This window comes from Mus pahari, chromosome 16 (assembly GCF_900095145.1).
Source record: "Mus pahari chromosome 16, PAHARI_EIJ_v1.1, whole genome shotgun sequence".
Classification (NCBI taxonomy): Eukaryota; Metazoa; Chordata; class Mammalia; order Rodentia; family Muridae; genus Mus; species Mus pahari.
In genome coordinates, this window is record NC_034605.1 from 7,285,979 (window position 1) to 7,305,832 (window position 19,854).

General features: G+C 41.7%; 1 protein-coding gene across 1 annotated transcript in view; it reads right to left on the reverse strand.

Annotated features, from left to right (window-relative positions):
• The window catches only part of Itih2 (inter-alpha-trypsin inhibitor heavy chain 2), a 36,647-nt gene that overhangs the window by 14,026 nt on the left and 2,767 nt on the right, over nucleotides 1–19,854 (reverse strand). Inside the window, exons 3-11 of the mRNA XM_021215845.2 lie at nucleotides 19,666–19,698; nucleotides 18,041–18,210; nucleotides 15,360–15,464; nucleotides 11,694–11,856; nucleotides 9,510–9,617; nucleotides 8,777–8,905; nucleotides 7,210–7,326; nucleotides 3,099–3,267; nucleotides 2,122–2,247 (exon numbers count right to left, since the gene is read on the reverse strand). Coding sequence (XP_021071504.1) covers nucleotides 2,122–2,247; nucleotides 3,099–3,267; nucleotides 7,210–7,326; nucleotides 8,777–8,905; nucleotides 9,510–9,617; nucleotides 11,694–11,856; nucleotides 15,360–15,464; nucleotides 18,041–18,210; nucleotides 19,666–19,698 — 1,120 coding nt within the window. The remainder of the gene's footprint in view (nucleotides 1–2,121; nucleotides 2,248–3,098; nucleotides 3,268–7,209; nucleotides 7,327–8,776; nucleotides 8,906–9,509; nucleotides 9,618–11,693; nucleotides 11,857–15,359; nucleotides 15,465–18,040; nucleotides 18,211–19,665; nucleotides 19,699–19,854) is intronic.

Below are 19,854 nucleotides of genomic sequence, written 5' to 3' on the forward strand. Positions count from 1 at the left end.
AGAGAGAGAGAGAGAGAGAGAGAGAGAGAGAGAGAGAGAGAGATCTGCTTATGGGTGAGCAGGTGCGCAAGCCTCAGTCGTGGGCGCTCAGACCCCCCGGGCTCTTCCTGTATCGTTTTCCACCTTATTGCCTTGACACTGCGTCTCCCACTGAACTGGAAACTTGCTGTGTTGGTGAGGCAGGCTGTCCAGCAGGCTCATAAGACTCCTGTTTCTGTCCCCACAAGGCTTTCTCTGTGTTTCCTGGAACTCATTCTGAAGAGTAGGCTGGCCTCAAATTCGGAGCTTCTCTTGCCTCTGCTGCCCATGTGCTGGGATTAAAGCTGTACAGCGTCCCCACCGCTATGTCCAGTTTTTAATGTGCATGGATTCTGAAGATTCAAACGCAGATCTTTTTGCTTGTATAGTAAGTACTGCCCCCCCAGCCATTTCCTCAGCCCCATCAAAGGTATTTAAATTTAAAAACATATATTTAATTTATGAGTATGAACAATGCCTGACTGCATGTATGCGCACTGCACGTATGTGCACAATATATGTGCCTAGTGACCTTGGAGGTCAGAAGAGGACATCAGATGCCCTGGAACTGGAGTGATGGCGGTGGGACACCTTCTAGGTGCTGGGAATCAAACCTAGGTTCACTGCAAAAAGCAAGTGCTTTTGACCACCGAGCCATCTCTCAGTTCTTTAGAGGTATTTTTTTTTTTAGATTTATTTATTTATTTTGTGTATGTGAGCACACTGTAGCTGTCTTCAGACACAATATAAGAGGGCATAGGATCCCTGTGAGTCACCATGGGGTTGCTGGGATTTGAACTCAGAACCTCTGGAAGAGCAGTCAGTCAGTGATCTTAACCACTGAGCCATTTCTCCAGCCCTAAGCGTTTTGTTTGTTTGTTTGTTTTTTAAAGAGAAAAATCAAAGTAAATGAATGCATGTAGGGTAAACGTATGTGTAATGCATACATCCTTACGTATATGTGTATATATACATGTACACACAAATATGTACATAGAGTAAAATAGGGATGTACTCATGCCTAAGGAAGCGAGAAGCCAGAGATGTACTCCAGTGCAGAAAATGAGTGATTAGGAAATCAGAGCACATAACAGGCATAACATATGTATGCGTGTGTGTATGTGTGTGTAATTTCCTTTCATTCTTTATGATATTATTCAAAACTTGCATTTTAAAAGCTACAAGATATAAATGGAGAAAAGGAGGGAACTCTACCACAAACACATAACAACTGCTCGGGTTGGTGTCAGCGCTAATGAAAGGGGGTGCTCCTCCTCCTTCTGAAGCTCCTGTTGCCTCCATGATAATTGCCTCCCTCCCACACTTTTCTCTTATTTTTCTGTACAGCATGGGTTACACACCGTCCCTGCACACACAGCAAGGCATCCATAGCCGCACCACCTGGCATCTATTATTCCTAATTCTCACCAATATGAAGGCACACATAAAATAACAGCAGGTAATAGAAACAGGGAGATGCTGGAACCATTTTGTAGATAAGGAAAAAAAAATGATTTATTGAAAGGTTGTCCAAGTCAGCAGTCATTTCTCCCATGGCAGCTGGAAAGGAAGCGAAGAACAATAGAGACTACATTCCTGTGGGAACCGAGATAAATACATACCATTCTCCACTCCCATCTACCATCTCCCCAGACCTAATGCTGAGGAGCAAATAAAGGCATTTGCCATCCCGTGTCAGCGGCTCTCACGATATAGATGAGTGCAACCCTACTTTTCTGAGCCTGTCTTGTGGGGGGAGAAACAGAGGCATTCAAGAGCAACGCCTGGTTAATAGTACTGCTGAAATGCTATCCTCTTCTGGTTTCGTCCTTTCCTATATATTTATTCCCTTTGACTTTCATTTGTATTTCTATGCCATGCCTGTCACCTTTCATTAGCTCTCCTCATGCAAAGGCAAATCTTCTCACACAATTTTTTTTAAACAAGATTGCTCCTGGGTGCATCTGGGTCAGGAGACTTCCTAGCAGAAGCCAGGGTTAAAAATGTTTTAGAAATGTACGTAGATGCCATTACAGTTCCCACATTAAGCAAATAACATTCTTCGAAGCAACAGTGAAGACATTTGTCAATAGAAATACTTGCCTACTGTTGGATCTCCATCAGAAACCAAAATGATCAGAGAGACTGAGTCAGGATTCAGCAATCCCATGTTACTGGCTTCATTCAAAATGAAAATTGCTCGAAGCAGGGCCTCGTTGATATTCGTGCCTGTTAAAATAATATAATGTGTGCCCTCATGTGTGTGTGTGTGCGCGCGCACACACACACACACACACACACACACACACACAAACACACACCATAACTTGGATTCATGTTCATTCAACTTATTACATATAATTTGCTCAATATTAAATTCACTTGATTGCTTTCAAAGTGACTTTTTTTTTTATCATCAAGAACTCAGAGTGCAGTAAATAGTTTACTTTAAACTATCCCCTTTGAGATAAATAAACCCTTTAGTGCATTGGTCTGTCACCTTGTAAGGCAACAAATGTAAGGAAGCAAAATGACCTTGCTGAAATTCTCTAGAAGGTATTTATATTTTATGCACACACACACACATACACACACACACACACACACACACACACACACACACACACATACATACATCACATAGTTAATAAGGAAGCCTAGAATGACTTACTAAACATTTTTTTCCATAAAATGTTTAAAGACATGTGTGAACAGTATTGTGTGTTATTATTTCTCCACAAACACATTGCATCTCATTATTTCTCCACCGACACTATTCAATTCTTTAAAAATCAATACATGTGTTTAAAGGAGATTATAGCAGATTAGGCAAATGCTAGTTTGGTAGCGAATAACAATTCTTGGTTGTTGTTGTTGGGGACAGGCTTTACTGTGAACGCCATGCTGGTCTTGAACTAGCTGTAGCTCAGGGGGCACTGAACTTTCACTTCTACGTCATTGTTCTAAGAGCTAAGATTGTAATACCTGTCACTACACTCAGCAGGGGCTATGAGTCTTGTGAGAACCTAGACTGATCTTTTTAGAAGTTTCCCTGTAGACTTTGGAGCAAATCCACTCACCTCCACTAGGCTGAATTTTCTCAATGTATCTCTTGGCATCTGCAATTTGTGTTTTAGTAGCTGAAACTAAATCGTTTCTCCAGGTTCGAACATTATGGTTGAAATCAACCACAGAGAATTGGTCGTCTGTTCTTAGGTCATCCAATATGGTCTTCATTGCCTCCACAGTCTATTTCAAAAGAGAGCTGAGTGAAGTCTCGTTACATACAATTCAAGTCAAAGAAGGAATCAACAGGCCCACCACCGGCCCCTTTCACCTTCCAACCCCTGACTCAAGCTCACTCATCTCTAGTGTTATAATAAATGGATTGTCAATCAGAGACACTCAACAGTCAAATCTGGGTGTTGAACCCATGTATACATACACATATGATATACATACACATATGATATACATACACATATGATATACATACACATATGATATACATACACATATGATATACATACACATATGATATACATACACATATGATATACATACACATATGATATACATACACATATGTTTTTTTGCTGAAATTCTTATTATGCATTAATGATCTTACACCCTGCTACCTCACACACAAAATTATGATACCCAGAGAAATACTGACTTCATTTACAATTTATACGCAGAAGAGTTCAGAGATATATTTTTCTCCTTCTCAGGCCCTTGGGAGAAGACTAGAAGTTTATTTTTCCCTATTCAGAGGCTTTTCAAAATGTGAGGTAAATACTATATATGATCAGTAACTGACCAAGAAAATCCCCAGTATTCTAAGCCAAGCTCCTACAATAGATGCAGAACAGAAGTCAATGAGATAATGGCCTACTCTTCCCTACTTTGTATTAAGTACAAGAGAAGCAAGCTATAGATACCATAACTGATAAAGCAGAATCCACTGCGTCTTTCCTGTAAGACTGTGACTAAGAATTCTACCTCTAAGATAGAATTAATTGCTTACTTAACACTGTATCTGTTACATCATCTTGTATGTATGTAATTTGTGCCACTGATATTTTCAATTCTTATTCAGTTACCCACTGCCATTTAAAATGGCAATAGTAGCTTTATTGGAAAAACAACTTAGGAATGTTAAAGATTTTATTTTTAAAGACAAAAGTAAAAAGAGATACTAGGAACTATTGCCTGCATTAATCATAAAAAAGTAAAATTGTAAGCAAAAGACAAAATGTTTATTTTTAAATGTGTATTTTCTGCTTCATATGAGTTTTTTTTTTTTACCTTACTCTCTCAATTATACTAAAATCAAGTAAGCCGTCACTTGATCTGATTTTTGTCTTGTTCTTAATTGTATAGATTACTATAGTAGTTTAACAGAAGTTCAGAGATCATTGTTCTGAGTTGCATTTGGAGTGTGTGCTCTTTTACATGAATGTCAATAAACAGAGGCTAAATAAGTGTAAGCAATCATTGTTGAAATATAAATTAAGGGCTGCTGAGATGGCTCAGCAGATAAGAGCACTGACTTCTCTTCTGAAGGTCTTGAGTTCAAATCCCAGCAACCACATGGTGGCTCACAAGCATCTGTAATGAGATCTGACACCCTCTTCTGGTGCGTCAGAAGACAGCTACAGTGTACTTATGTATAATAATAAATAAATCTTTAGGCCTGAGCAAGCAGGGACTGAGCAAGTGGAGTTAACCAGAGCGAGCAGGGTCGACCAGAGCGAGAGGGGCCGACTGGAGCAAGCAGAGGTCCTACAAATTCAATTCCCAACAACCACCTGAAGGCTCACAACCATCTGTACAGCTATAGTGTTCTCACATACATAAAATAAATCAATAAATCTTAAAAAAGAAATATAAATCAAAATATACTTAGAAATATTTACATTAAACATTATGATGTCTTAAAATTAGTAAAGCAAAAACAAGTACCTGTAATTTTGTACCTACAGTGAAAATTCATTATCTGAAAATTTAAAATATATTGATTTAGCATTTATTTATTTTTCTTCTGGAGTATTAATACAGTGTGGCTTATATTGCATTGTATGCTATATTTGTGAACAGTCATCTTAAATGAACAACAGACTCTACTGAGCGCTGTACAACTAATAAAAGTTACTATCCAAGAAAAAAATTTAAAAAACACTGCAGCCAACACATACCTATCCCTTATGTTCTGAGCACGCACTGTTGGGCTTTGGATACTCAATTTTTTTCTGTATTCTTAAATACACCAGGTTGGCTAGTCCTACTTTAAGAATGAGCAGTACAAATTTGGGTTTTTCCTTTGCAGCTTCCAGACACACAGTAGGTATTTCACAGATATTTGTTGAGTGAAGAAAGGAAGAAAGAAAGGAATGGTAAATAAAAATGTGTTTCAGAATAATGATGGGAGCCAACTTTTTGTTAAAAACAGGGGGTAATAAATAAAGGTGTGTGTGTGTGTGTGTGTGTGTGTGTGTTTGTGTTTGTACATGTATATGTACATGGACTGTTAGAATCAAGAACTTGTCTGTTTCTGCCTCTCCAGTGCTGGGATTACAAAACCATACTTGATTTTTTTTTCACATGGGTTTTGGGGATTAAGCTCAGGACATCATTGGTCCACGGTATAGATATTAACAATTAGCCTGTCTCCTCAGCCCGGATGCAATTTTTAGTTGTCAGAACGAGCATGGAGGTTGTGCTACTGAAGCCAGGGGAGTCAGGTCACGGGTGATGCCCAGGGGAGTCAGGTCATGGGTGATGCCCAGGGGAGTCAGGTCATGGGTGATGCTCACCTTTATAAAATGCACAAGAAAGCCTTCCACTGGGGGGGAGGGGGGAGAACCACAGCAGGTCATCAACAACAGTATCTGTAGCACAGTGCAAGCTCAGATGGGCAGGGATCATCCAGGACACTGACATCTTTGTGTTGTTACAGAATAGTAATCACACGAGGTGGTCAAAAATGGCTCCCAGTGAAGCAATAGTTAGTTGATTGTTCAAATTATTTGGCTTAATGGGTACATTAAGAAATTATTGCTGGGCGGTGGAGGTGCATGCTTTTAATCCCAGCACTAGGAAGACAGAGGTAAACAGACCTTTGAGTGTGAGGCCTGGTCTATAGAGTAAGTTCCGGGACATCTAGGACTACATAGAGAAATTCTCTCTTGAAAAAAACCACAAAGAAGAGGAGGAGGAGGAGGAGGAGGAGGAGACAGAAGAGAAAGAGGAGGAAGAGGAGAAATCATCTTAATTATTGTTTAGATTTGCCTCTATTTTTCAAGGATAAGCGTATGTTTATCTCTGAACTGGAAGCCTTCAGAATGACAACGTAGATACAAATGATAGACTAAAGACAGCGGGGGAGGTGGTTCCATGGATAAAGAGCTTGCTCTGAAAGTATGAAGACTTGTGTTTGGATCACCGACACCCATGTAAAAGACAAGTGTGGTGGTATGCACATATAACCCCAGCACTGAGGGGGCAGAGATGGGCAGATGTCCAAGGATTCACTGTCCAGCCAGCCCAGCCTGAAAGGGCAACACCCTGGGTTTGGAGAAGAGACTCAGTCTCCAAAGATAAAGGGGAGAGTAATAGATGGAGATGCCAAAAGTCCATCACTGGCCTTCGTGTGCACTCCATAGACACTCACATGTACCTAGCACACACACACACATACACACACATGTGCAAGCGCATGCACAGTCACATGTGCACACACACACACACACACGCATGATATGTTTATGAGGATTTTTAAAGTTACTTGTGACTAATGGAAATATACTAAAGCTAAACACTGCTGAGACACGATCAGAAAGAGAACACATTACATAGACATGGGACTGTTCAATGGGCGAGTTTTGAGACATAGGATTAGAAAATAAAACAGCAAGAGAGGGAAGAGAGAGGAGGAGACTTGGAGATCAGAAGGATTTTTACAAGGATTTTCATATAAGCCCAGTGGACATACAATAATCTCCCAACTTTGGGAAAGGCTGACACCCTTAGTCAGTGAGAATCAATGAGTACAGTTCCTGAGTTTTAGCTCAAAGTGTGGGGTCAGAGGGAACGCTGACTTATTGTTTATAATAACTTTTAATAGCTGCATTATTAAAAGAGAACAGAGGGCTGGGACTCTCAGCTACCCCATGAACACGGAGTTCTTACCTGCTTCATCTTAATTCCCCACATGGAGCCACTGACGTCAATAACAAAAAGGATGTTTTTGGGGATTGGGTCCAGGTTCTCAGGAGCAAAGAAGTGAACAAAATATCCATTAAATACCTAAAAAAACCAAGAAAACCAAAAACGTGTGTATGAGTCAGATGATGAATGATGTTTGGAAGGTAAGGAATGGAGGCTGGAGACCACTGAGGAAAGATAGGCTACAGGAGAAGCAAACATGTCCATGACGATGAGAAAGAGCAGAAAGGGAAGATTGGTTTGTACCCATTCTTTTCTTCTCCTGATGTTTCTCTTGCTCTTCCGTTCTGGGAGTCTAAGCCGTTCTGCTTTCCCACCCCATCCGCTCTACTCTGCCCTATTCTACGCCAACCAGTCATCATCTCAAGCCCCGTTGCAGCAAAATCCTCTGCCTAGCAATGGTGAACCAGGTGGTCTTTGTTCATACAGAACTCAGCCAGCAAGCATATAGACAGCTAACAAGTGTTTTCATTACAGCATGCTCACTGATCTGGTTTTGAAGGAAGTCTCTGAAGAAATAGCATTCTCAGCTGGGCACGCCTTTAATCCCAGCACTTGGGAGGCAGAGGCAGGTGGATTTCTGAGTTCGAGGCCAGCCTGGTCTACAGAGTGAGTTCCAGGACAGCCAGGGCTGCACAGAGAAACCCTGTCTCGAAAAACAAAAAAAACCAAACAAACAAAAAAAAAAAAAACCAAAAAAAAAAAAGAAAGAAAAAAAGAAAAAAAAAGAAATAACATTCTCTCCAGACCCTGGGAGATATGTTTAGTACAGTCTACTATTGAGGAAATTAGACTCAGTAAGGGGTGGAGGTAACAAACCCCTGCTTGATGGTCACATTTAATTGTCAATTTGATGGAATTTATACTGATCCATGGAGAGAGTCTCAAACAGTTTACATTGGGTTCGCCTGTGGGCATGTTTGTGTATGTGGGGTTGTCTTAAGTTAACTGTGTGGTAAAACCCAGCCCACTGTGGGCATCACCATTCCCTTGTCAGGGGGATTCTGAATTGCACAAGAGTAGAGAAATTTAGCTCAGCTCAAACAAGTAAGCAAGTGAGCATTTATCCATTTATTTCTGCTTTTGACTCTGGATGTGTTATGAATAGCTCTTGTCATTGTGACTCCCCTGTTATGATGAACTATAACCTGAAATTGAAAGATGAATAAGATCCCTCTTCTCCCCTAAGTTTTACATCAGGGTATTTTATCATAATAACAGAAATAAAACCAGGATAGGATACCACCATACCCAAATGTGTGTTCTAGGGGTGAAACTCAGGTCTTCATGCTCGCATGACAAGTATTTTAACCAACTAGCCAGTCTCTATAGCACCTTTTATTGTATTTTTAATGGCATAAAGGATAATTTTTGGATGTATATCAGAAAAATATTAATTCTTTTCTCTGTATCCTGAACCCTTCCCTTGACAACCAGAAGCCACTCACAAGCCAAGGAATTTGAGGGTTTTTTTGTTTGTTTGTTTGTTTTTTTCCTCAGCTTGGTAGTTCTGGAGCCTGCCAGCACCCACCTCAAGTTCCCCAGCCTTCTCTTCTCTGTTGACATCATACATCACCACCAGTTCCCCATTCACTGCAGTCTCTGTGCAGTTGGGACATTTTCTTTGTTGTGCTACTGTGGGTTTGAAGGACACGTGTGCCTGCAAAGAACAGAGACATAAGTAGCTGATTCTTGCCCTCAGATCCTGATTGGGAGGTGTGTGGCAGTTGCCTCTGCTCACCCTACAGGAGAACAGCATGCTGATAGCATCCACTGGCCTAATACTTATGGAAATGAGAGTTAGAGCAATTGGCTGGGGCATCTAACAGACCGTGGTACTGTTTTCCAGGCATCAGGCCTTTATACAAAGAGCTCCAAAGAGTTTCCCACCAGACACCATGGAAGGAATGGCTCCCACTCCAGAAAGAATCTGTGTACATCCTGAGAGGACTCTGACCTTTTCATAGCTGTTTCTTATTGGCCATTACCGCAAAGACAATTAAAGGAAATATGCCTTGGGATTTATGAAAATTCTTTATGTGAAAATTGTCTTGTGGGGGAAAAGGAGGCTCCGAAATGGATACAATGAAATTACATAATTGGGAATGTTCCTTTGTATATTTAATAGAAAAGAAACTCTAGCCTTTGACCTCAGCCCATCAGACCACTCTCTTCACACACCCCCCAAGTCCAGAGCACAGGCGAAAAAGAGCCAGGATCCAGTGACCACTTGGATAGCTGGCAATGAGCAATGCATCTAGTACCTTCTGTTGTCCTTTGGATACGACTGGGACACCTTGGAAATGGCCTTCAAATGTGTCAGGAACGTGAAGAAATCTCATTCCTTGAGGTTCAATAATCCACACATTCACCTAAGGAGGAGAAAAATGATGGCATCAAAAGTCTTTAGGGATCTTTAAGGCAGGAAAGGAATCACACTCTTAAGCTCTCAGCCTTCTCTTATCTCCCAGTTTCCTGAGCAGGGTGCTGTGGTCACTCTGGGAAGTCCTTTCAGTTCTCTGGATTCCACCTTTGTGTCACCTCATTCATCCCAGGGTTTCCTTCTCCTGACTGTGGTGTGGACACATGACTCAGTTTCTTTTTCTGTTGCTGGGATAAAATACTCTGAGAAGAGCAACTGAAGGGAGAACGGATTTGTTTTCGGTCACAGTTCACAGCACAGTCCATCGTGGTGGGCAAGAAGAGGCAGCAGGAGCTTGATGACAAGGATCAGATGACACCCAATTAGGAAACAGAAAGAGATGCACACAAGCCACTGCACTTTAATCCAGCTCCATTTAACATAGTTCAGGAGCCTCTGCTCAGGGAATATCCCCATCTTCAGCTAAGATATGTCTTTCCACATCAGTTAATATAATTAAGATAAATCTTCTGTGTGTCTAGATTCTATCAAGGTGACAATTAACAATACCCATCAGGACGCACCATCAGTATGTTCACCTGCTGGAAACCTTGCTCCCTGGGGTGTCATTGATTGGAGTGTGTTGGGCCTCAGACTGGAGATGCCTCAATGGGTTAAGTGCTTTTCCAGGTAAGCATGAGGACTTTAGTTCTAGTCCCCATTGCTCACGTCAAATCTAGCATGCACCTGTAACTTCAGCACTGGAAGATGGAGACAGGAGGATCCTGGAGACCCACTGAGCACTGGAGCAGTGAGCTCTAGGTTCAGGAAAATACCCTGTCTCCAAAGAAAATGTGAAAAGCGACAGGAAATACCCAAAGTTAACCTCTGACATTTACCTGCATACACATAGGTGAGTTTACCCATGAGCACACTCATACATTACCTACATACACAAGCAATTGATGGGGCCTTATGCAAGGATATCACCTTGGAAGGGACAGATGCTGCTGTTGTTGGGTGAGTTAGTTTTCAAGGCAGGAAACTAGTATAAAGGGAAATCAGACACATATTTTTCCTTCTGCATAGAGCTGGCCTTCATATTATAGGTCATCTAAGGGCCCCTTGCCAGGATGCTAAAGCACTGTGTAAAATTTTAAAATATTTCTATATTTCATTTTATATGTATGAGAGAGAGAGAGAGAGAGAGAGAGAGAGAGAGAGAGAGAGAGAGAGAGAGAGAGAAATAGAATAAGAGAGAGAGAAATGTATTGTTTCGCTCTTAGGTATGTTAAAATTCCTGGCAAAGTCGTTAAAATTTTACAGGCAAAGTAGTTTATCTGCCTTATAATTCTGGTAGCTGCAAGACTCAAATCCCAGATAGTATACCTTTTACTGACAAGAAAGTGGAGACTCACGTCACCTTTACCCTGATCGTTAATTTCATCGGTTGAATGGTGGCTCTCTGAAGGGCACATTACTCAAACCCTGGAATTTGAATTTGAACTTACTTGGGAATGAGTCTCTAGGTATGTGACTAAGCTAAGCATCTTGAGGGTGAAGTCGTCCTCTGCTGCTTGGCTCTTAAATCCAGGAAGGGGAAGGCAGAAGGAGATTTGAGACACGAAGAAGAGGGACAATATAGAGCAGAATACCAAAAGGCCAAGAGCTGCCAGCACCTGGCAGGTACCAGGAGCAAGGAACAACGTGAGCTCTCCCCTCTTGTCTCAGAATTCGAATTTCCCCAGATTAATCCATCCCCTCAGTCTATGGACAATCCATAGGCACTCTGCTTATGTCTTGACTGCAGATTACTGCTTGACCAAGAAAGAACAGATTTCTGTTGTTTTATGTCACACGGTTTATGATAATTTGCCACAGCAAGCAGTGGACTGCTTTAGCACATAAGGAGCTAAGCTTGCATTGAAATCCCTGGAGAAATGGTGTAGTTGACTCTAACTCTGAATCTTTTTAGTATACAACATTGCTTTTCCAAGCCAGGGGCATCAAACACCGCCAATGGTGGTGGCGACAGTAAATAAGGCAGAGATGTGCACTGTTGATGACCCTGTGCATCCAGGCTCACCTCCAAGTGCTTGGCCAGCTTCCCGGGCTGCAAATGAATCTTGTGCTCATAGGATCCCAGCTTCCTCCACTTCACCTCCTGGTAATGAAGTTCAAACTGCACCTTGGCTCCAGGTGGGATGTTCACCTCTGTGTTGAAGTTCTCCATATCCAGAGTTCTGCTCCTAGATGCCGGAGATTCCAACACAAGCAGATACACACATGATGTTTGCAAGACACAACATTTAGACAGAGATCTCATCTTTATCCTGCTCAGTTGTTTATAAACTGCCTTCATCAGAGAAAAGTAGAAGTTGGAGATAAATTTAATGAAACCAAGAACTTTAACCTTTCTTTTTTGGTCTTTTATATTAATTGATTGATTAAGCTTCTCACTGATTGAAGTGTCAGTTGTCAAATTACCTCTGATTTGGTTCTTGTCTGTGAAGAAGCAAACAGGTATCATTTCTGATATAGCAGTTAATGTAAACTGATATCAGTACCCTCAACTTTCTGATGGTAGGTGAGGCTCGCAGATGTCTTACAACTAGTCAATTGTAGAACCAGGATCAAACAGAAGCTTAGGTGTCTCCAAGGGTGGTACTTAGTCCCCACACTGCACTATTAGACTTAAGTTCAGTTTGTTATATATATTGATTGGGAGATCTACAGATTGTCACACTTCAGTTTTCTTAGGCTTAAATCTGTCTTTCCAATGTAAGGCCTCCTTAAGTCACTGTTTGTGATGGTTTGTATATGCTCGGCCCAGGGAGTGGCATTATTAGGAAGTGTAGCTTTGTTGGAGTAGGTGTGTCACTGTGGGCATAGGCTATAAGACCCTCATCCTAGCTGCCTGGAAGCCAGTATTCTGCTAGCAGTCTCCAAACGAAGGTGTAGAACTCTCAGCTCCTCCTGTACCATGTCTGCCTGGATGCTGCTATGCTCCTGCCTTGATGATAATGAACAGAACCTCTGAACCTGTAAGCCAGCCACTATTAAATGTTGTCCTTATAAGAGATGCCTTGGCCATGGTGTCTGTTCACAGCAGTAAAACCCTAACTAAGACACAATCAAATCCAGGACGATGATTGCTTTCGAGGTGCGTGCTTAGGGTTTTAAAGAGGAAGCAGCAAGATTTTCCAGTGAGGTTGAAGCATCAAGACTCACACTGAATGGTGTGTGTGTTCCTGTGTAAGTGTGGATGATTTTATTTCTTCTGAGACAAAGTTTCACTGTGTATCCTTAACCTGTAAATCACTATATTCAGGTTGTCTCTGGCGTTCTGGGATTAAAGATGTGCGCATCCACACTTGAGTGAATAGTTTTGAAATTAAATGATTAGTAGGGGGGTAGGATTGTGCATAATTAGCTAATCTGGGTTCAGAGTATGATGACTGCTTTCAAGGTGCATGCTTAAGGTAGTGTGGGATATTCTGTCATGGAAGAAAAAGCTGAATGTACCTGATATAAACTTTCTAGACAAAACACATTGAGAGAAGCCACGTTATACAAGGAGTAGCCTGGAAGTTCCAGGTTCTCTGATAAATGTGTAGTGCCCAGGAAAATTCGGTTACAAAGACAACTTGTGGAATTAACAAGTGAATTGACATTAGGGTCTGATTGATAAAAGGGATCAAAGGTAGTCAGGCAGTGGTATGCATGACTGTAATCCCCCGAGGCTAGCAGGCTGAGACAGGAGGAGATTGAGTTCGAATTTGAGATCAGGCTGTGTATGTATGTATATGTGCACAAACCCAGCATCAAGAAAACAACAATAGAAGTAAGATACCACAAAGATTCACAGAGGTCCAAGGACAGTTAACACACTTCTGCAGTGGAGGGTCCCCTCTGCTCGGGCTTTTCTCCTTCCTCCACGTGGCTGGACTCCGTGTCTGGTTGAGCTCAGATGAACTACTATTCCCCTGTGAGAGTTTTCTGGACCTCTCTACAGAAGCACACACACAGGAGTCAGATCCCGTGGGTCCATTAGCACTCGCCCACGATCCGCATGGTGGACAGTGCTTCCTGTCTGTGTGCTCTGTGAGTCTGACAATGCTTGTCTTTATGTTGCCTCTAACAGAACTGGGTGCAGAACTGACATACAATGTATTCTGCTAATCAAAGAAATGCATGAGTGAAATGAAGGGATTTTCTTCTACAGCTCAGTTTTGGGATGGAGAAGAAAAGGAGACAGAAGAGAAGAAACCTGGCAGGATTTGGAAGAAGACGATGTGCGTGTCATAAAGAGTAAATCCTACGTTGAACATTCTTTGAAGTTTTGCATTAAAAGGCTTGCTTTATTTTATTTTAAAAATTTACTTACTTTTCATGGTGTGTTTGTGTATTTATGTATGTATATATATGTATATATATTTGTATGCTCATGTGTATGAAGATAAACACACTTTGTGTGTATCAGAATATATCCTCAGGTGTATGTTTAAAAAATATGTGCATGTGTATGCCTGTGGGGGGGTTACACACAGACACGCACACACACACACACACACACACACACACACACACATACACACACACACACACACACACGTACAGTGCCTGTTGGAACCAGAAGAGGGCATCTTATCCCTTGGAGCTGGAGTTACAGGGACTTGTGAGTCACTCAGTATTAGTGCTGTGAATCAAACTCAAGTCCTCTGGGAGAGCAGCATGTGCTTCTAACGTCTGAGTCATCCTCCAGCCTTCAAATCCCAAAGGTACTGCCCTTCAGCAAAGCCATCCACGCACTGTGTGAACCAGGCAAGATTTTTCATTTGCCGATTAGGATAGGCTGACTGGCTATTACTTGCCAGGGATCTACCTGCCTTTGCTCTCTTTCATGGGCATGACCAGTGGGTGACATCACTTCATCTCTTTTTTTTTTTCTTTAGAGGGTCTAGGGGATTGACCTCAGGTTCTTGTGTTTGTAAGGCAAGAACCTTAAGAATTGCACCATTTCCCCCGGCCTCAACAGTCACTTTTTTTGAGATGAGTTATACATAAAATATAAAGAAAAAGTACACCAGAAGCGTGTTTCGTGACTGGTGCTTTAAAAGCCAGACCTCTTAAAAATAAAGCAGAATAACCCATTAAAATAATTTCCAAACTTTTCCTTCTGATATATTTTAGTTGACATGTATTAGTGTTTTACCTGCATGTGTGTCTGTGTACCACATGTCTGTAGTGCCTGTGCAGGCCAAAAGAGGGAGATGGATCCCCTAGACCTGGAGTTTCTAATGATTGTGAGCAGTCATGTAGGGGCTGAGACTTGAACCTAGATCCTGTAGAAGAGCAGCCAGTGTTCTTAACTTTGAGCCATCCTTCCAGCCCCTGCGTATGCTTTTTAACAACACGAATACAATAGTCCTAGAGTTCACATCTTTGCACTTTTGGGAGTGGGGTTGGGTTTGTTTACAGAAGGTCTATCTACTTACAAGACAAGTTACACACACACACACACACACACACACACACACCATACAAAACTTCCAAACTACACTGATAGAAAAGAGATCTTTAGGGAAACAGATCTTGTGACAACTTATTCTATTATCAGACTACAGGACTTGTCCATTTTCCGAGGCTCCCAGACACCCTGGAAGCCTGGTGTGCCCTGTGAGGAATGGAACAGGGAGGGAACCAGGTGGAGAGGCAGGACAGCGAACCCTGATCACCACTCAGTCCTTACCTTACCCATCCAGCCGTCTTGCCCTTTGCTCTTGCCTGTGAATAAAGAGCTCGGCCCACAGTTTTCTCTTTAATGGAGCTTGTAAATGTCATGCCGTTCACAGTCCTAGAATAGACAGAAGTCAACAGTGGGCCACATTAGTAGTCTTAGGGAAACGAACAAAGAACAAGCAATCAATTAGATTTCATGAATGAGGCCAATGAGCATTTTGAATTGCAGGAAGCAAGACAAGTGATTTTTGAATAATTTTAGAGAAGGACCCCTTATCTGACTGTGATCTGAGGGAAGTTAAGTTGGGCTCCGGCTCCCCAGATTTCTCTTATGTATTATTATGTGTTTAAACTTTTCTATGTTCAACTCGTATCTTTCAGGTGACGCATTGGGGAGTGGACATGCTGGTTAATTGTAGCCTAGGAGAGGTGGCTAATAATAATAACTAATAAGTTAGTTAATTTCATTTTGTTTATCAGATCATCCTAGGAAGAGATAAGAATTAAACATAGTCTGGTAGAAAAGAAAGAAGGTGTTCCACAAGAACTGGTAGGTTGAATTCCCCTTCTCAGGAATGGGAACAAAGTCCAGTGTCTCTTCCTGTCAAGTCACATAGAGGCTTCAAGTTGAACAATTCTCTAGAGAGAGTCATCTTCCATAACCATGCATTTGGGACTTTGATTAAAGGTAGAAAAAATACTTTGTCTGATCCTAAGATCTGCAAAACCCATTGCGTCTTGTCTGGTCTAAAAATTCAACCCAAGTAAAAGCAGACCAAAATAAACATACATTTCCTGGTGTTGTCTTTTGCTACCTCAGTTTGCCAATTGGATAAGAAAGGAAAAAAGAAAGTGAATGAAGAGAAACTGAACCCAAAAGTATCTAGAACACACACACACTCACACACACACACACACACACAGAGAGAGAGAGAGAGAGAGAGAGAGAGAGAGAGAGAGAGAGAGAAGAGAGAATAAATACAATTTTAAAAAAGTATAGTTAACATAGATCTACAGCTTCTTTCACCGATCAAAGCACTTGTTAGTCTAAACATCTGAGTGCTAAAGCTTTTATTTGACAAATACCACTCATTGGCCCCCTTGGTGTATAAAACTAAAAAGCAAATGAGATGTGATTCAACCTAAGGTATTCATTAAGAAAATATCTGAGGTTGTATGCAGAGCAATATACTGTGTTCCAGGAAGTTTAAGAGGACATTGACCTATGAGAATGCAGTAGAGATGGCCACTTGGGTGTCCACGTGATAAACGCCCATTCCAACAACCTATGGGAACATTATTTAGCTTTAACACATAAATGCCCCAAATGGATAATGGGCTTACCTATGAATAATAGCAGAACTGTTGACTTCTTTTATTAAGAAACATTTAAAAATTATAAAGTATAAAAAGAATAGTATTAGAGGCCACCGCGAACACATTCCCGGAATTCATTATAAATACTGGGCCAACTTACCCATTTGTATTCTCTTGCACCTCACCTCAATTATTGGAAAGCCCATCTCAGCACTCATGTCATTTCACCCGTGAACACTTTAATAGCTACTTTGTAGTAGAGCCTTAAAATGTCTATGTGAGTAACAGAGTCACTGGGTAGAAAATGGAAAAATTTTAAATGAAGCAGAAGAAATAATTCTACCAACCATTGAACTAGTCGCCCTGGGAAGCAACGCATTTATGACGAAGGGAAAAATCAAGTCTAATCTTTATAATCCACTCTTCAGGGATGTCGTAGAGAAACCCAAAACACTGGTTAAGACACTGGGTTTAATTACTGCTTTCCACTCCTTCCTCCCAAAGAAATGTGTGACCCACAGCACTGACTTATTGCAAATATACTCATATGGAATACCATATAGACTACAATAGGATTCATATATCCATCTCTCTCCAAGAAACCATATACAAATGTGAGTGAGTAGAAGGTAGCTACCAGAGTGAAAGTTTTCCATTTGCTTCAATATGTTAGAGATGAGAGGCAAGGGCTGGAGAGATGACTCTGTCAGTAAAGCGCTTGCTGTGTTAATATGCCACTTTGCACCTACATTAAGACTGGGCATGGCGGTTGGACAGATTGCTCAGTGGTTAAGATCAATGATTGCTCTTCCAGAGGTCCTGAGTTCAATTCCCAGCAACTACATAGTGGCTCATAACCATCTGTAATAGGATCTGACACCCTCTTCTGGTGTGTCTAAAAACAGTTACAGTGTACTCATAAATATAATAAATAAATCTCTCTAAAAAAAAAAAAAAAAAAAAAAGACTGGTCATGGTGACACATGCTTGCATTTCCAACACTGGTGATACAAAACCCAGTGGATCCCGGGAGCTAGGGTAGCGTACTTGGCAAGGTCCAGGCCAGCAAGGAATCCCATCTCAAATAAAAGGTGGACCGTGCCTGAAGGAAGGCAACTAAGGCTGATCTCTGCCTACTATACATGAATATACATGTATATGCAACTTCACACACATGGACACACATGTGCATACACACACACACACACACACACACACACTCAAAACAAAGACCCATCCCATAGTGACCCAAAGCAGGTCTCTAGTTCAGGAAGTAAGAGCCAGTAGAGCAGGGTCCCCCTAAGGTCTGTTGTACCAGGAGGGCTTTGGGTTCTAGGAGCATGCAACTCCTGCTTCTACATAGGAATTACTCACATGGTGAAGTTGGAGATAAAGGCTCCTTTGGGGATCTGAACATCGAACACGACACTTTGAGGCATTGGGGAATTGTTCACCAGCTTGCTCTGGATGGTAGTTGTGGCCATCCGAGAAGTAATAGTAGACTGGACTTTGTAGCTATAAAGAGTCACTGGATCAACAGTGTCCTGAAATTGTCAAGACAGCATAACTGTAGTGACAAAAAGCTACACAAAAGCACTATGTACATGACATTGCAAACTGTGTATTTTACTAAGAGATTTGGTAAATACATAACTCAGGTACTGTTAAGCAAATCTTCTACCTTCTTGAAATACCCCACAGAAAGAGATTGGTCATTATTACAAGATGTTGCCCCAACTTTCTTTTTCTGTCCTCCTATCTCTTTACCTCACTCCCACCTTCTTTTTCTTCCTCTCGTCTCCTCTCCCTCCCTCCCTTCTTCTCTTTGCCCCTCTTCTTTCTTTCTTGCTCATTTTCATTATATCCATTATTTTAGAATCTGGGTAGAAAATGGTTGTGGGACACAAGATGGGCTGAAAGAGCTCAAGAAAGAATTTCAAAAGCAGAGCTGCAACTAGGCCCAGGAGGTGGGGTCCCAGGGCCGAAAGAGGACCCTGTCTGTGCCTTTAGAGCAGGGGTGCTGTGAGGAGAATTCATTTGCAACCCCCAAATTCCATATTGCTTCCTCTTTCCTTCAGTCTCATCCTTTACTATCATGTCTGCAGTCCTTGCTTCTTTCCCTATATTAAAAGAAGCTAAGGGAAACTGATGTCTGCACACAGTGAACGGAATTGTCCCAGAAAGGATGTTTTGATGCAGTTGCTTGTTTAATAATACCTTGGGCCTCCTTTCCCTCTGCTATGTGTTGAAGGCAGCCCTACCATAAGCAAACAAAACAGGACACGGCATCGGTATGATCACAGGCAAGGTGTGAAGAATGTTTAGGATGTTCCCAAGAGCTGCGAGGGCCTTCAGACCTATGGAGATGTGGGCCCTGCTAGATTTTACCTTTTCTTCATCTATCATTTGCTTTACTTCACTGTTAGGTCTTATTCCACCAATTTTGCTGTCCAAGGCGAATGCTTCCAATTCGTTAACCCCCAGCCTATCTCAAGGTAAGCTAGAATCCAGGCCAATTTATTTTCCCTTCCTCCTGCTCCAAGGGGGAAGCTCTCAGTTCAGAACAGGACACCAACACAAACCACTCCCTTTGGGTTTTCCCTTATGACCAGAAGGTCTACTCTGAACCTTTCGGGCCATGCGGCTTGGTATCACGTGGTTTCCCACAGCCACATATCAGGTGTCATGTTTTTAAATCAAAGCTGTTAAGTTGGTATCAAATGCGTATTGATGGGTGAAACCTATATCACTGGTAAGACCTGAGAAGACAGGAGAGGCGCGTGGGCCTCAGCGGCATCTGCTCTGCCTGCGAGCACTGTACTCTTCAATACTGTGTTTCAGAAGTACTTCCAAACAGGATTGGGCAAGGGAAAGGTTCAAAAGTCGGGTAAATACCTCCAGTGACGGAGACCAAGGAGACACCTGGACTGGTTTCCAGGTAATAGATAACAGGAAAGTCACTCACACACCAATCTGTGACGCAACCAAAGCAAACTCACCATCTCCTCTCCGGATTCCTCAGGAAGGCTTCTCTGCGGAAGGAAGTCAGAGAGACAGTCATCCCTTAGCCGCACGTGGCTCACTACCTCAAGGCAGAACCCCACATTCTCAGTCAGAGAATTGCATTGCTTCCATGCTGTGGCATAACTTAGTCATTGAAGGCAAGGCAATATATATATATATATATA